The 17,601-nt window shown below is 48.8% G+C and overlaps 2 protein-coding genes across 2 annotated transcripts; one reads left to right on the forward strand and one right to left on the reverse strand.

The window, feature by feature from the left end:
• Window positions 1-4,404: 4,404 nt before the first annotated feature.
• Window positions 4,405-5,391, reverse strand: LOC149914454 (olfactory receptor 14A16-like). The gene has a single exon (XM_090126350.1). The coding sequence runs from the start codon at window positions 5,359-5,361 to the stop codon at window positions 4,405-4,407; it is 957 nt and encodes a 318-aa protein (XP_089982476.1). The 5' UTR covers window positions 5,362-5,391.
• A 7,888-nt stretch (window positions 5,392-13,279) lies between these two features.
• On the forward strand, window positions 13,280-14,206 carry LOC149914455 (olfactory receptor 14J1-like). The gene has a single exon (XM_090126351.1). The coding sequence runs from the start codon at window positions 13,280-13,282 to the stop codon at window positions 14,204-14,206; it is 927 nt and encodes a 308-aa protein (XP_089982477.1).
• Window positions 14,207-17,601: the final 3,395 nt, after the last annotated feature.

Consider the following 17,601-nt stretch of genomic DNA (forward strand, 5'->3'; position numbering starts at 1 on the left):
ACTATTTTCCTGGAAGGACCCTTTCTTGTGATTATTTTCCCTTGCACCTCACGTACCCATGCCTGTAGGGCTGAGGTGAGTTTTGCCATCCCACATCCTCATACCCTCTCCATGGTCACGCAGGTAAAACCACAGGATGGTACATGGCTGTTACCTTGAAGCATGGCACTAGTGACACTCTGCACAGTTCCAATACCATTTGTACTTTCCTTTTTTTTTTTTTTTTTTTTTTTTCCCCATGGATGGGAAGCTGGACGTGACCTACCAATGTGCCCTCACACCTCAGAAAGCCAGCCGTACTCTGGGTTGCTTCAGAAGAAGTGTGGCCAGCAGGGTAAGAGAGGTGATCCTGCTCCTCTACTGCGCGCTGGTGAGAATTCACCTGGAGTACTGCGTCCAGATGTGGAGTCCTCAGTACAGGGGAGACATGGAGCTGTTGGAGCACGGATAAAGAAGGGCCACAAAACTGATCCACAGAACGGAACACCTCTCTTACGAGGACAGGCAGAGAGGTGGGGCTGTGCAGCCCGGAGAAGAGAAGGCTGCAAGGCAACCTGAGAGCAGCCTGTCAGTATCTAAAGGGGAGCTACAGGAAAGAAGGGGCAGAATCTTCAGCAAAGTCTGTGGCAAGGACAAAGGGAAATGGCTTCAAGCTCAAAGAGGGTAGATTTAAGTTAGATATAATGAAGAAGTATTTTACAGTGAGGGTGGCGAGGCACAGGCACAGATGGGCCACTGATGTGGTTGATGCCCTGTCCCTGGAGATTTTCCAAGTGAGGCTGGATCAGGCCTTGGGCAGCCTGATGGAGCTGTGGTGACCTTGTGCACTGCAGGGGAGTTGGGCTGGATGACCTTCAGAGGTCCCTTCCAACTCTAAGGATTCTATGATTCTACGATTCTAAGACTGGGCCAAGTAGGAAGGGGTTTGTTGGGTATGCCACACTCCCTCCTATTCTCAGGCTAAGGGCATCTCTGAACACACCAACTGGTTGGTTAAGTTTCTTTCAGAAATACTTGAATCTGGGTGGTGTTTGCAATTGTATAATGCTGCCTACCAATTAACTAATAGATGAAGTAGGGATGGCTGCCTCAACATGAAAGCCATTTGTCTATCTGTGAATACAACCATCCTAGAAGTTCATACCAAGCCAGGAAAAGATCCTATGGGATTCTGCAACAACCTGTACTGGTGAAAACGCCTCAGATTGGAGCAATATCAGTGGTACTATCTATACCCCCAAATCCCTAAGTGTGAAAAGCAAGAAATTGTTTGGTAAGGGTATCCTGAATAAGCACCTGATAGATGTCAATTTTTAATGCTTGCAATCAAATGTGACTGAGTGCATTTTGTTTCCTTTTGTGTCTACAGGAGTCTTGAATGACCCACACGTGGACAGACGGACCTTGATTTCAGGATGACCCAGCAGGTTGAATAATGATATTAATAATCATAATAATGATACTATGTTTTACCATGGTGCAAATACAATCCCCTTTCATTTGTGTCCAGAAGGGCCCAGAATGGCCATGGGCCTGTGAGAGGCAGATTGGTTTTTTTTGCAGTGGAAGTTTCAGTATTTTCTGTATATAGCATAGGATAAGAAACCTTTTACAAAGAAAACTCCTGAACCAAGTCAAGTTGAGACTGGGGCATTTCGACCTAGGAAGAATTGGTACATGCACTAAGGTAAAGAAGAGACAGAACAAGTGAAAATATCGTCCTCCTATCACAATAAAAAGTCCAGAATATTCCCATAGACAATGGATTGGTAGCAGGCATTGTGTGGAAGTGTAAACGTAGCTATGGAAGTGTAACGGAGCTATGGAAGTGTAATGTAGCCATAGTGTTAGAAGATTGTGAGCCTGAGATGTTCAACCAGTGAGTGCCAGGAGAGGCTTTACCTGCGTCAGACCCAGGGTACATAACGGGATGGATTTTGCTGACTAGTTGTGCAACTTCTCCCTGGTCAGTAGGGGGTGTGCGCCCATTATTGCAGTAATGAACAAACTGCTCTTCACAGAGATCTTTGCCTGATTAGAAATTGTTGATCTTGAGTGTTTCTCACAGTATCTAAGCATCAGATATGATCTGCTGTTCACAGAATCACAGAATCGCCAGGGTTGGAAGGGACCTCAAGGATCATAAATCTCCAACCCCCCTGCCACACGCAGGGCCACCAACCATCCTACCTAATGCTAGACCAGGCTGCCCAGGGCCCCATCCAACCTGGCCTTGAACACCTCCAGGGACGGGGCATCCACAACCTCCCTGGGCAGCCTGTTCCAGTACCTCACCACTCTCTCCGTAAAGAATTTCCCCCTGACGTCCAACCTAAATCTCCCTTCCCTCAGCTTGAAACCATTTCCCCTTGTCCTGCTGTCACTCACCCTTTCAAAGAGTTGATTTCCCTCCTGTTTGTAGGCTCCCTTTAGGTACTGAAAGGCTGCAATGAGGTCACCCCGCAGCCTTCTTTTCTCCAGGCTGAACAAGCCCAGCTCTTTCAGCCTGTCCTCATAGGGGAGGTGCTCCAGTCCCCTGATCATCTTCGTGGCCCTCCTCTGGACCCTCTCCAACAGCTCCCTGTCTTTCTTGTACTGGGGGCTCCAGACCTGGACGCAGTACTCCAGATGGGGCCTCACAAGAGCAGAGTAGAGGGGGACAATCACCTCCCTGTCCCTGCTGGCCACCCCTCTTTTGATGGAGCCCCAGATCCCATTTGCCTTCCGAGCCGCAAGGGCACACTGCTGGCTCATGTTAAGTTTTTCGTCTACCAAGACCCCCAGGTCCTTCTCCACAGGGCTGCTCTCAAGAACCGCTCCTTCCAGTCTGTATGGATGCCTGGGATTCCTCCGGCCTGAGTGCAAAACTCTGCACTTTGCCGTGTTGAACCTCATCAGGTTCACCCGGGCCCACCTTTCTAGCCTCTCGAGGTCCCTCTGAATGGCATCCCTTCCTTCAACCGTGTCGACCGCACCACTCAGCTTGGTGTTGTCAGCAAACTTACTGAGGGTGCACTCAACTCCATCATCGATGTCATTGATAAAGATGTTAAAGAGCACCGGTCCCAAGACAGACCCCTGGGGGACGCCACTTGTTACCAGCCTCCACCTGGACATAGAGCCATTGATGTCCACCCTCTGTCTGTGGCCTTTCAACCAGTTTCTTATCCATCGAGTGGTCCACCCATCAAATCCACATCCCTCCAATTTGGAGATAAGGATGTGGTGGGGGACCATGTCAAAGGCCTTGCTCAAGTCCAGGTAAATGACATCGGTCGCCTTTCCCTTGTCCACCGATGCTGTCACTCCATCATAAAAGGCCACCAGATTGGTCAAGCATGACCTTCCTCTGGTGAAGCTGTGCTGGCTGTCACGGATCACACATCCTTTCCTCATGTGATCAAGCATGTCATCCAGGATGACCTGCTCTGCCCTGCATAACCAAGTACCCAAAGTTTAGGGTTAGGGGAGGGGTTGAAGGTGAGGAGGGCAGAGCGCAGGAGCAGGCTCTGTGGGTGTTGGGTGTTCAGGATAGGGATTAAGGGTTAAAAGTCACCTTGTGGGGCATAGATTATGCAAAGATTTAGTGAGAGAGTTTGGTGTTCTGCTAAGGTTTTCAGGACAGTGTTAGGGTACAGGTAAGCATTACAGATAGGTGTTTTGTTTTGGGCTGCAGTTTGGGCTAGCGTTAAATATAACATTTTAATGCTAGCAACTAAAGCTTGGTTTTAGAATGAGTGGGAGAGTAACTGTGGGAATCTGTGCAGTCCGTTCCTTGGGAATGTTCTTGGCAGCAACTTTTAAAGAAGCCCGGAGACTTCAGGCACTGCCATGAGGAGATCTCCAATAACAGGAGACTTGCTGTGGTGGAAACAGTCTGTGTGACAGAAGTACCCACTGCGTGTCCTTGCTTGTGTTTGCAGCCACAGAGCAGCACTGTCACCAAGCCACAGGAGCTGCAATGCTAAGGGTCAATGGGATTGAGTTTCAGCTCAACACACCACCACCACACCACTGAATTCTGTCTCTTAGCACAACATTGTGCATTTTCATGCACAGTTTGATTAACAGTTGTATGCTTCCTGCTGGATTTTGGGTTTCTGAGAACAGTTTACGCCAGCAGCTCCAGAAATGTTTCATAGGAAGGAAGACAAATGAAGCCATTACATGTCCTTTGTTTTATTAAACTTCACAGAAATGCTGGTCACTCATGTACAGCGTGTCTGGGCAACACTGAATAGGTACAAACTGAGTAGTACTGGATGTGGATAGTTTGTTTCAGCAAAAAACATTAGAATACATAAAACACACACAAAAAAACTTTCAATAAATTACACTTAGCAGATGAATATACAAACCAAAAAAAAAGGCAGTTGTATTCCGTTAAAATCTGCATTACAGTGCTTAGGTAGAAAAATGTGGGCAGTTCACTGCTTTCGAAACGCATTTGGTCATCAGTTTCCAAAGAGCATCCTTGAGCTCCTGGTTCCTCATGCTGTAGATGAGGGGGTTCACTGCTGGAGGCAGCACCGAGTACAGAAATGACAGCACCAGGTCCAGGGATGGGGAAGAGATGGAGGGTGGTTTCAAATAGGCAACCATGCCTGTGCTGAGAAACAGGCAGACCACCGCCAGGTGAGGGAGGCACGTGGAGAAGGCTTTGTGCCGTCCCTGCTCAGAGGACATCCTCAACACGGACCTGAAAATCTGCACATAGGACAGCACAATGAAAACAAAGCACCCGAAGGCTAAACAGACACTAACAAGGAGAAACCCAAATTCCCTGAGGTAGGAGTGTGAGCATGAGAGCTTGAGGATCTGGGGGACTTCACAGAAGAACTGATCCACAGCATTGCCTTGGCAGAGAGGCAGGGAAAATGTATTGGCAGTGTGCAGCAGGGAATAGAGAACCCCAGTGCCCCAGGCAGCTGCTGCCATGGTGGCACAAGCTCTGCTGTCCATCAAGGTCCCGTAGTGCAGGGGCTTGCAGATGGCAACATAGCGGTCATAGGACATGATGGTGAGAACGCAATACTCTGCAGAAAACAAAAAGAAAAAGAAAAAGACCTGTGCAGCACATCCTGAGTAGGAGATGTGCCTGGTGTCCCAGAGGGCATTGGCCATGGCTTTGGGGAGAGTGGTGGAGATGCAGCCCAGGTCGAGGAGGGCGAGGTTGAGGAGGAAGAAGTACATGGGGGTGTGCAGGCGGTGGTGGCAGGCTACGGCTGTGCTGATGAGGCCGTTGCCCAGGAGGGCAGCCAGGTAGATGCCCAGCAAGAGCCAGAAGTGCAGGAGCTGCAGCTGCCGCGTGTCTGCCAACGCCAGCAGGAGGAACTCGCTGGTGGAGCTGCTGTTGGGCATTTGGTTCTTCTGGGCATCAGTACCTGTTCAAGGAGGAATAAATCAAGGACAAGTCTTTCTATGTGGGGAGGGTTCATTCAGCTCCCTGAAGTGGTCTACATTTCATGGGGTCAGGTTTGCCACGAGGGACTCTGCACTTACCTCTGTGCAGATAAGCAGACTTGTCCCTATGGGTACATGGGAATGTGGTGATGGTGTGGGGTCAGGCTTTCTTTTCAGAGTGTATCAGATAAAATCACTTCTAGTACAGAAGTGCTGGTTGGCATCTGAACCTTAATGCCAAAAATATGTGGGTCAAAAATTGGAATTATAGGGATTGCTTTTTCCTACAAATTCTCACCCTGCTCAGTATGCCTAAGGAGTGTTTGCTGAAGTCTGAACAGCTGTAAGACCTGAGAGGCAAAGGGATTCACTGCTGCTTAGTGCAGAGTAAGGGGAGCTGACTGGCTTTCTTTCCAATTGCTCTGAGCTTGACTACTTAGCAGATGCAATACAATTGCATTCCCATAAAATTTCTGAAGTCAGACCCACTCAGAAAACAGGAGTCCACCGCCCATCACTTTGTATTCACCCCTTCTCAATGTACTTCAGCAGTGCCTCATCACCACACATCTTGCAAATGACCCCTAACCCTGATTTCACCAACCCCACAGCATTTGCATATTGCATCTCTCTGCTTCTTCCCTGCACTTTGATCGCCTGACTAGGGGAAATATTTGCATCCTGAAGGTCAGCTCACGGTTCCTAAGGACACCTCAGGGAGATGTGTCCTACTGATGGCATCTCATTAAGGGAAAGCCAGCTCCTTCCCAGCCTCACAGACTGCATTGCCCACAGCCCCAGGCAGTGGCTCTCAGCCCCTGTGCACTGCAGAGGGTGATGGACACGTGCCTGGGGAGATGCTGCTCTGCTCTGCTGGAGCTCTGCCTGCACAGGAGGTGGTTCACGCGTCGGACCCCATGTCATGTGGGCAGAGGCTTTTCTAGGTGGGAGCTTGCTCAGAGGAAGGTCCCTGCACTGAAGGGGGTAATTCCCTGATCATATCTCTGTGGTCTGCAGATTTTCATCCTGAGGGGTGTTTTCCTGTCATTTCCCTGACTGAGCATGCAGACACCAGCCCAAACGTTCTGCATTCCTATTTGCTGTCCATAACCCACCCTGTTTGCAGGGCACTGTCTAAGTGCATGTTTATTTTTTCAAGTGAAAAAGGGAACTTAAGAGAACTCCCATGGCTTTATTGAAAGAATATATACATTGAAGGAAAGCAGAGAGGTAAAATGCACTTAAGGGTTCTCTCTTGATGTGCCCTCAGAGCTGTGCTCTGATGCTGCAGCAGGGAAGCCCTCAGCTGGAACAGCTCTTATTCCATGATAAAGAAACACAGAGTGTATGCAGCCTGATCTCTACTGGGAAGTGCCAGATTTGGTGATCCCTCTTGGAAAAGTGTTTGCATTACCTATAGTGAGAGACTTACCTTGTCAGTGGCTGAAAGCAATGCTCCTGCAGTGAGGTCGCAGCCCGCTCACACCCCTTATATCCTGTAATCCCTCTCTCCTTTCTCTTCCATCTTCATGTCACCTGCAGAATGTGCCCCTAGTACTGATGCACAGTACACGGGAGCTGCTCTTAGTCAGAGCTGTGTCTCTGCAGCACTGCCCACTTGTAGGAGCTCCCTGTGTCCCAGGAGCTCAGAACAGCTCAGCAGCGGAGGATTTCATTTTTATCCACTGATCCCCCCGGAGATGATCCTGGGTCTCTGTGGCCAACAGCTCCTGAAAAACAACAGCATCATGATTGTACTCTGAAATCTGCTGCGTTAACCACCAAATGTCCACTGGACAGTGACCAATTGCATACATGTGGTTAGTCCTGCCAGAGAGTGTTTGCTAAAACAAAAAGGGCACACAGACCTGGACAGGGAGGGGTGGACTTTCCCTGGGCAGAGCAGTGATGAAGCTGAGGCAGTGCAGGCATCTCATCCCTAGATGAGACCAGAGAAAGATTAGGAATACTTGTGGCAATCCTGAATGAGAACAAACTTCCTGCATTTATGGCATCTCAAAGTGTCTTTTTCACCCGTCTCCATGGAGCATGGAGAATTTTGCAGGTGACTAAATGGCTGGGCTCCCAAAAGAAGAGCCAGATCTTTGTTCTCCTTCTGCTGCACATTCTGTATCACAAGGCACTGCAAAGCTAATATGCATCTTTATTCCTCAGCTGATGAAAACCCATGTGAATGGCATCAGAAGCAGCCTAGTGTTGTGCTGATTTCCTTAGTTGTCCAGCAAACTCACATGCAGCTGCAAATGCAACTCAGGGCCTTCAGGAAAGCCATGCCCTAGCAGAGTCCGTGCTGCTTGGACAGCTCTGAGCCTTACAATGGGTCTAACGCATGTGTGCCACCTTCTGAACAAAAATAACATAGATGCACTAAATCCAATGATCCATCCTGGGTAGGTTTGTTGTCTTATGTGTTTTTACACTAATGAGAACAGCAACACATGCTGAGCTAGAAATGCTGGTAGAGTTGCTCTTGTTTGGACCACAGGGACATGGTTAAATGGCTTCCACAACTGGACTGTAGCACCAGGGGATACAGAGTCTTTACGATGGATGGATGAGGAGACAAGGAAGGGCGACTGCTCTCTGTGAGAGTGCACTGAGCTCTTCCTGGGGATGGCAGAGCAGAGAGGACAGAGCAAATTGAAACGGCAAACAGAGGAGACCAACAGTGTCTGTTCCTGGCTTCCTGATCAGGAAGAGCAAGTGGAAGGTGCCCTCTGCAGACAGATGGGAGCCTCATGTTGTCAGGCCCTTATCGCCGGTGGGGGCCTTTTTCACTGCAGTATCTGCAGCAGGGACGGCACAGCAGGGCATGCACCATCCAGAAAATCTCTGGAGAGCACAGCCGGCAGCTTCTTGACCAAGACATAGAGGATCGGAAGAGCAGAGGTGCTTTGCTAGATCTCATACTCACCAGCAGCAAGGACTTTTTTCTTAAATACAGTGTTTTCCAGAACTGTGTTTGCAGGACACAGATGCCTTCACGTACAGGGACACAGACAGTGGTGCCAGTGCCAATGCCCTGTGACCAATGCCCAGCGTCCACCACTGCTCTACCCTGCTGCGTATTTGATGTCCCTCATTCTCCAGGTGTCTCCAGCTCTCCTAAATCAATGACCATGGTTCAGGGCATGTTTTCAGCAGGCCATCTGGACATTGCTCTCCAGATTTCCCATCCCTTGATCTTTGTTCACTCTGATACCTCCGAACTATCTGGCTGATCTGTCACCTTTAGGAAGATTTCTGGAACTTGCTCCATCTGTCCAAACTCCGATGGACTCTTTGATCTGCTCCTTAACTGTGATTATATCTATCCCTTCCTCTCTCTGCCTAACTCATTTTTTGTACAACTATTCTCTGTGAAAGACAAACCTCATTAGATGTGGCTTGGACAAGGCATGCCATTGTTCATTCAATTGCATCATGTTTACAACTGTTTGTTGGAAAAAAAAAAAAAAAGAGAGAAATCTTTCATTACCCATGTGCAGCTTATTCTTTGAAAAAGCCAGTTGGATTTGGTGCAAAGGAGTTTTAACACTGAGTTGGGGACTGCAGAGGAGAAGTGTGATGGGAGGAAAAGTGATGGAAGTCCCACGGAGCCAATGTGAATAGAAATGGAGAGGGGTAGCAGAGGAGGACATTTGTCCATACAGTGACAGAACAAATCTCATTAGGGAACATCCTGTGTCAATATCAATTGCCAAGTGCTGCTGCAACTTCTTGTTTAAACTCAACTATAAATAAATAAATAAATAGACTTCATTAATGCCTGTTGTTCTCTTCCAATTTTAGATGTATCCAGACACCAGTCCAGTTTGCTGCACAAGTTCTGAACACCTGAAGAAGATGACAGGAAGGCACAAGGCACAGGAGGGCTCTTCAGGTTGTAATGGGCCCCAGGGAGCATTTCCTGCAGTGTCCATCAACCTCCAGTGCACAGAGAAGATTGCACAAAGTGCTCAAGAAGACAAAGTCAGAAGGAACAGTGAAGTTTCTTGGAGTATTAATGGGCCCCACTGAGGGCCATGGACAAGCAAGCTTCCCCAGGGACTTGTTAGAGCAGATAATTGGAAGCCATGATTGCAGGCAGACCAAGGCACTGGGATGGTGGCTGTGATGCTGAGCAAAGCCTCCTTTGTCTTCTGAAGCAGAAAGGCCAAGCCCTGATCCCCAGAGCCTCGGCAGGGAGATCGTGTCCCTCGTGCTGGCTCAGGGCCCTTCCTGGGGCAGTGGGATGGAGGTTTGTCTGATGTCAAATGAAAGACCAGGGCACTGCAGCTGCCAGACTCTGCATGGGGTGCAAGGATGCCGTGAGGCCCAAGTCCCATGTGGGCAGTGTGTCTCAGCAGAGGATGAGGCATGTGAGAAGGGCCCAGTCTGAACAAGTAGTCAATCCCAATGAAACTTTGAACTTCAGATCTCTTAGTTCTGGTGCCCTCCTTTGGACTGTCTCCTATAGTCTTATGTCCTTTTTGTTCTGCAGTGCCCAGCAGTGCACCCAGTGCTCCAAATGAGGCTGCAGCAGTGCACAGCAGAGCAGAGTGGGACAATCCCTCCCTTCACCCAGCTGGCAATGCCTGACGGGACAGTTGGCCTTCCTGGCTGCCTGGGCACACTGCTGACTCACGTTCCAGTTGATGTTGACCAGGACCCCCAATCCCTTTCATTGGGACTGCTCTCCAGTGTCCCTTATCCTGTCAGTGTGTATGTCCAGGGTTGCCCCCACCCAGGTGCAGAATCAGGCACTTGTTCTTGTTATACTTCATGTGCAATTTATGTTTGCCCAGTTCTCTTACTTGTCCACATCGCTTTGAAAGTCTTCTCTAACCTCAGTAGAGGAAACAGATGATACTCATCTTGGTATCATCAGCAAATGTACTCAAAACATCTTCTAGTCCTGCATGCAAATAATTGATGCAAACCTTATAGAGAAGTGGCCCTGAAATTGAGCCCTGGGGAACCCTGCTAGTGAACATCCACCAGCCTGATGGAACCCCATTTAATGTAACTCTTTAGAGCCAGGCACATCGGCCAACTGCTCACCCATCACATTATGTTTCTGTCTAGCCCAGTGCAGGAAAATTGGTCCAGAAGAATTTTCTAAGTAACAGTATCAATAGCTCCGGTGAAATCCTCAAGGATAACCTCAACTGGCTTCCCTTGGTCAACTAGATGTGTGACCTTGTCATAAAAGGACATTAAGTTTAATAAGAACTTCCTCTCATGAACTTGTGTTGGCTGTGACCAAAGACAGAATTGTCCTTCAGGTGTTTCTCAGGAACTCCCAGCATCATTTTTTCCATAATTTTAACAGGTACTCAAGTGAAACAGACAGTTCTCTAATTGCCTTTGTCCTCTTTCTTGCTCTTGCTTAAAACTGGTACAATGTTTGCCAGTTTCCTGTCAACTGGTAAGTGTCATGACCCCATACTTCTACAGATGCCATTCAAGTGAGAGCCCAGAGCAAACTGATAAGGTGTCACCAGTGAAAGAATGTAGATGTGTCATAGCTTTGTAATGCCTTCAACTCCAGAGTATGCCACAGATGGAGCAGAGAGGAAGATCTGGCTCTTGTGTTCTGAGCTCATCCATTTGGGCAGCAGAATAACACGACATGCTCCATGGGGACAGGTGCAAAAGGCACAGTGGGTGCCCCAAGCACAGGGCTGTGGTGGCATTTAGGATGGCCAAGAATACCTCCCTTCTGGCCCTCAGCTGATGCTCAGGAAGGAGCTGTCTGTCTCACAGATTTACCACCACAGTTTTCAAGCACGAGCACACAGCTAGGATCACCCCAGGCACCTTGGTCATCCCTGAGTGTGTGTGTGTGAGCAGTGCAGTCCCTGTTGAATAAAGAGCAAGGATTCAGATGAGGGGCTCACACACAGACACCTCACTGTGCACACCTGAACTCAGCTAAGGGGACTCGCAGCTCCCATGGTTCTGTGAGGAACTGATCCCATTTCAGCCCCAGGGTTTCCATCAGCTGATGAGTTGCCTAATTTTAGGCTTAGGTTGTGATGGTCTGATATTAACAGGACAAAGGGCAATGACGTTAAATTAATAAGGGGAGATTTAGTTTAGCTCTTAGGGAGAAATTTTCTACTCAGAAGATGTAGAACAGGTTGCCCATAGAATTTTGTGTACTCCATCCCTGGAAGCATTGAAGGTCAGGATTGATGCAATCCTGGGCAGCTTGATCTTGTGATTGACAGCCCTTGCCCATGGTTGGGGGCTTGGAACTAGGTGATCTTTCAAGTCCCCTCCAACCTAAGCAATTCTGTGATTCTGTAATGTTATTGCAGAATCTGCACTTACAGATCATGAATGGAGGATTCCCAGATTTGGCATTTGCTTCTCCCTTGGTCAAACTTCTTTTAGTACAAATAACGGTGCTTCTGGAAAACAGTGGACATCCTGATTAACTGAGCTGACTTTGAAATACATTCAGCTGTGATGACCCCGCTGCCTTGCAGGAGCTGTCAGCTCAGGAGGGTCATGGATATCTCCATGGAGAGAATGAAATCACATCCTCGGCTGCTGAGCTGTGCTGGACTCCTGGGACACAGGGAGCTTATAGAAGTGGCAGCACTGCAGAGAGAGCTGTGCCCAGGAGCAGCTCCTGTGCCCCATGCAGCAGGTCTGCAAGAGACAGGGAGAGGAAAGAAGGAAGAGAACTAACAGGCAGTGTGGCACGTTGGGCTGTGAGCTCATAGAAGAAGCATTGCTCACAGCCATTGACAAGGTAAGTTTCTCATTGCAGGCAATGTATCAGTTTTTATTGCTGGAATCACTAAATTTGGGGCATCCCATTTCAGGATGTAAACACTCAGTGTTTCTTTATCCATCAACTCCAGCTGAGGGCTTCTGTGCTGCAGCATCAGAGCACAGCCCTGAGGGCTGCGTGTCCCAGGACGGCTGCAGGCTGTGCAGCCGGGGCTGCAGCCGGGTGCCCAGGGCTGTCCTGCAGAGCAGGTCCCTGCTGAGCCCCAGGGGCTGTGTGCCGGGGCAGGGACTCTGCCGCCTGCCAGGCTCAGCACTCAGCACTCAGCACTCAGCACTCAGCACTCAGCACTCAGCACTCAGCACTCAGCCTGCCCGGGGAGCTGCCCAGGATGCTGCAGAAAGATGTGGGGGGGGAAGGAGGCCCCCAGCATGGCAGGGCAGGGCAGGGGCCTTCTGCTGCCACAGCTGCTGCCTGGGGCTGGGGGATCGCAGATACACTGCACCCCAGAGTGTTTCTAAGAGCACTTTGCGAGTGGAGTGACAAGGCAGGGATTTTTCATTTCTTGTTCTTAGGGACGAGGAAAAAGTCGTAGGCAGAAATCTAAAAGGAACTGTGAAATATGAACACATCTCTGACAATCCTGAACTGCACGTTTCTCAGTCTGCTGTTATGCAAACAATCTCCTAAAGTGCTTTCAAACTCTCGTCTTCCAAAGGACAGCACCAGCTGAAATTGTCATTGTTTCCCACAGAGATGAATAATGCATTTATCCTGCAGACAGGAAGCTTTCTCTAACAGAAGTTTAAGGGCACAGAGGTAGATATGGGCACTCCAAGAGCAGACAGGATAAAAAGATATGAGACATGGAAATTGCTCAAAGATGGAAAATATCCAGGAGGCTGAAATAGGATTAGGAAACGAGAGGAAAATTAGAGCTCCTTAAGCTTCTCCTTCTTAAGGGATGGTGAAGCCCATGAAAATAAATTCAAGTTAAAGAGCTAAATGAACATTTTCCATAGAGAAAGAAAATACTTTTATAGCGTAGCAAGAGGAGTGTCTGTGTGAATGATCTTGACTCACCATTACTTTTCTGCACTCCGCACAGGACTCCATGCCCAGGAACTGCAGATGCCCAACAGCAGCTCCATCAGCGAGTTCCTCCTGCTGGCGTTGGCAGACACGCGGCAGCTGCAGCTCCTGCACTTCTGGCTCTTGCTGGGCATCTACCTGGCTGCCCTCCTGGGCAACGGCCTCATCAGCACAGCCGTAGCCTGCCACCACCGCCTGCACACCCCCATGTACTTCTTCCTCCTCAACCTCGCCCTCCTCGACCTGGGCTGCATCTCCACCACTCTCCCCAAAGCCATGGCCAATGCCCTCTGGGACACCAGGCACATCTCCTATGCTGGATGTGCTGCACAGGTCTTTTTTTTGTTGTTTTTGTTTTCCGCAGAGTATTGCATTCTCACCATCATGTCCTATGACCGCTACGTTGCCATCTGCAAGCCCCTGCACTACGGGACCTTGATGGACAGCAGAGCTTGTGCCACCATGGCAGCAGCTGCCTGGGGCTCTGGGGTTCTCTATTCCCTGCTGCACACTGCCAATACATTTTCCCTGCCTCTCTGCCAAGGAAATGCTGTGGATCAGTTCTTCTGTGAAATTGCCCAGATTCTCAAGCTCTCCTGCTCAGAATCAGACATTCTCAGGGAAACTGTGATTATTGCTTTTAGTTTTTCTGTAGTCCTTGGATGTTTTGTTTTTATTGTTATGTCATATGCACAGATCTTCAGGGCTGTGCTGAGGATGCCCTCTGAGCAGGGACGGCACAAAGCCTTCTCCATGTGCCTCCCTCACCTGGCTGTTGTCACCTTGTTTCTAAGCACTGTGATTTTTGCCTACCTAAAGCCCTCTTCTATTACCTCCCAATCCCTTGACCTGATGGTTTCATTTCTGTACTCAGTGATACCTCCCACTGTGAATCCCTTCATCTACAGCATGAGGAACCAGGAGCTCAAGGACGCTTTGCGGACTCTTAGAAGAATCCCACAGTAGCTCAGAAACTATTAGAACAATATTTTGTTATTTTTCTTTGTTGCTATTTCTTAAAACTTGCATTTTGAATTTAAGCCTCCTACTTGTTAGCTGCTTATTTTGACCCAGTCATCTCATGTACCTACAGAAGTAGGGTTCCTCTGTAGATAAACACTATAACTGAGCCAGAAGAAGTTCATTTCTTCCAGCAGCCATTTCTCTCCTTCTGCTCTGGACCTGGTGGAACAAAGTTGTTATGCAGGAGGATTTCAGGGACCAGAAGCCCAGCTGCCAAATGGAGCAGCAGCCCTGGTGTCCCTGGGCGATGCTCCTCACTGCCTGGTTGTCTCCCGCTATCTGTGCCCATTGAGCCGGGGCTGCTTCTTTGCTGGGGCCATGGCGATGGGCAGGGCAGGAGGTGGTCTTTTGAGTGCTGCTCTTTCCACTCCTATGCTTTCCTATGTTTTCCTTTTATTTGCTGGCATTCTCCACAGACTGAAGGACACAGGCTGAGAGTCCTAGGTGATCTGGAAGTGATTGAGTGCTGAACCAAGAGCTCCTTTCTTGGTGGCATTTATTCTGGTATTATAAAACCATAGAATGTCTTGGGTGGAAAGGGGCCTTAACAATTCCTTCCTAAGTACCCGTCAAGAGAAGGGTTGCCTCCCACTAGATCAGTTTGCCCAGGGCTGAATCCAGCCTGGCCTTGAGGACCTCCAGATTGCCCTCTTTCTCTGTACCAGTGCCTTCCCACTCCCTGAGTAACTACGTTCCTGCTATTGTATAATCCAAATGTCTTGTCTCTTGGTTTAAAATGTTGCCCCATTTTGTATCACGTTCTTCCTAGGCAAAAAGTCGGTCTCTCTCCTGTTCATAAGCTCTCTTTAATTATTGAAAAGGCTTCTCTAGAGCTCTCTCCAGACTGACCTCAACCTTTCTTCATATGAGAGGTGCTCCAGCTCTCTGGTGGTGCTGCTCTGGACCCACTCCAACAGTTCCACATCCTTCTTGTGCTGGCGACCTCAGAGCTGGATGCACTACTCCAGCTGGGGCATTACAAGGGCAGAGTAGAGGGGGACAATTCCCTCCCTCCACTGCTGGGCACTCCTATCTGATGCAGCCCAGAACACAGTTGACCTTCTGGGCTGCACATTGCTGACTCAAGTCCAGCTTTTCACTCATCAGGATTCCCAAGACCTTCTCTGCAGGGCTGCTCACTACGAGATCTTCTCCCACTCTGTAGAAATATCTGAGATTGCCCTGACCCAAGTGCAGTGCATTGTGCTTGACCTTGTTGAATCTTATTAGGTTCATGTGGGCCACCTTCTCAAATCCAACCAGGTCTCTCTGAATGGTGTCCCTTCCTTCTGCTGTGTCAATTGCACCCTTCAACTTGGTGTGATCACCAAACTTGCTAAGGGAACACTTGATCCCACTGTCTATGCCATTCATAAAGATGTTACAGATCACCTGTCCCAAGGACAACATTCGTCACAGGCCTCCATCTGGACATAGGGCTGTAGATTTGACTTGAATTTCCAGGAGTGTGTCTACACATCTTTTGGTTACATCTTTTGGTTTTGATTTTGATTTCAGGGAAGGAAATTCTCTGGGCAGCCGGTTCCAGTGATCAGCAGCCCCCAGTAAATAAATTCTTCCCTGGACTTGGGTGAAATGTTATGTGTTTCATCTGGATCCATTTGCCCCTTGTCCTTTTACTAGGCATCACTGAGAAGAGCCTGGCTCCCACTTCTTCTGGCCTCCCGTCAGACGTTTATATACACTCAAGGTACGTCTCCTTGGAGCTTCTCATCTCCAGGCTGGACATGCCCTGCTCTTATAGCCTCACCTGTTAGGAAGGTGAACCCAGTCCACTTTTTGAAGATCTTTGTTGGTCCTGCTTCCCTAAGCCAGTGCTCCGTGTGTACTGGTGAGTGAGTGATGTTAGCAGTGCTGAACAGAGAGGAACGATCCCCTCCCTTGATCTGCTGGCTATGCTAGTCCTACTGCTGCCCAGCAGCTTTCAACCTCCTCTGCAGAAACAGCACATTGCTAGCTCATGGTGAGCTTGTTGTCCACAAGGAGCCCAAGTTCCTTCTGACAAAGCTGCAGGGAACTCTCATTCAATCAATTCCCCTCCTGCACTGATGCTGGGCATTTCTTCTCCCTGTGTACTGAGTCTCCTGTTCCCATAAAATAAAAGCCTGTTGCTGATAACCGCTGCACAAACAACTGCTGACAGCCAGAACCTGTCCAGTCCCCAGGGCTCTCCTCCTTACCAGCAGGACTGAGGAGAATATGACACTGGTCACTGTGATGTTTGGAATCAAACTCTGTAACCCAAGTAAGATTACAAAGCAGGTCTGGTTTATTCAGCGGTGTGTGTACACTGGGTGCACATGCCAGACCCAGTGTCTGACATCCCTTATTTTTCTAACAAGCTCTACATTCTTACTTCTATAAATGATCTCTAACTATTGTCCCTTTCCCCCCCCCCCCCCCCCCCCGCCTTGTTTTCAGTCACTGTGAAGCTTTCTTACATTTTTATGTTCACTTATGGGGCCCTTCTCACCTTTCAGGACCTGCCCAGGAAATTCAGTTCCTAGATAGAAAGTGGCAAGAAGGAGATCGTCACATCCCGACAGATGTGATCAACAAAATCTCCATGATTCCGCCCATGTCTAAGAAAGAGACACAGACTTTTCTGGGTGTAGTGGGTTTTTGGAGAATGCATGTTCCAGACTGTAGCCTCACTGTAAGCCCCCTGTAGCAGGTGACTCCGAAGAAGAATAATTTTGCATGGGGTCCTGAGCAGCAGCAGGCTTTTGAACAGATTAAACAGGAGATAAGTTCTACTTGGAGTCTGTGGGAAAGAGCCTCAGGAGAGACCCGAAGCTGACTCCTGGGATTCTGGAGTCAAGCATATAAGGGGTCCGAAAAGTGCTACACTCCAACTGAGAAGGAGATCTTAGCTGCGTATGAGGGAGTTCAGGCTCCTTCTGAAGTAATCAGTACTGAACCACAGCTCCTCTGGCACCTCGACTGCCAGCGTTGAACTGGATGTTCAAGGGAAAGGTTCCCTCCATCCATCATGATACTGATGCCACTTGGAGTAAGCTGACTGCGCTGATTACACAATGCAGATGTGCAAAACAGAGTGCAGATGAGAAAACTCAGCTGTTCAGGAATCCTAGGGATGATCATGGACTGGTCTGAACATAAAAATGTTTGGAACGTCACGAGCAGAAGAAGTATTGTGTGCTAAAGAGGAATCACCATACAATGAAATACCAGAAAATGAAAAGAAATATGCCCTGTTCACTGATGGATCGTGTCGTATTGTGGGAAAGCATCGCAGATGGAAATCTGCTGTGTTTAGCCCCACACGACAAGTAATAGGACTAGAGGGAATGGCC

This window comes from Phasianus colchicus, chromosome 29 (assembly GCF_987193195.1).
Source record: "Phasianus colchicus chromosome 29, bPhaCol1.hap1.1, whole genome shotgun sequence".
In the NCBI taxonomy this organism is placed as follows: Eukaryota; Metazoa; Chordata; class Aves; order Galliformes; family Phasianidae; genus Phasianus; species Phasianus colchicus.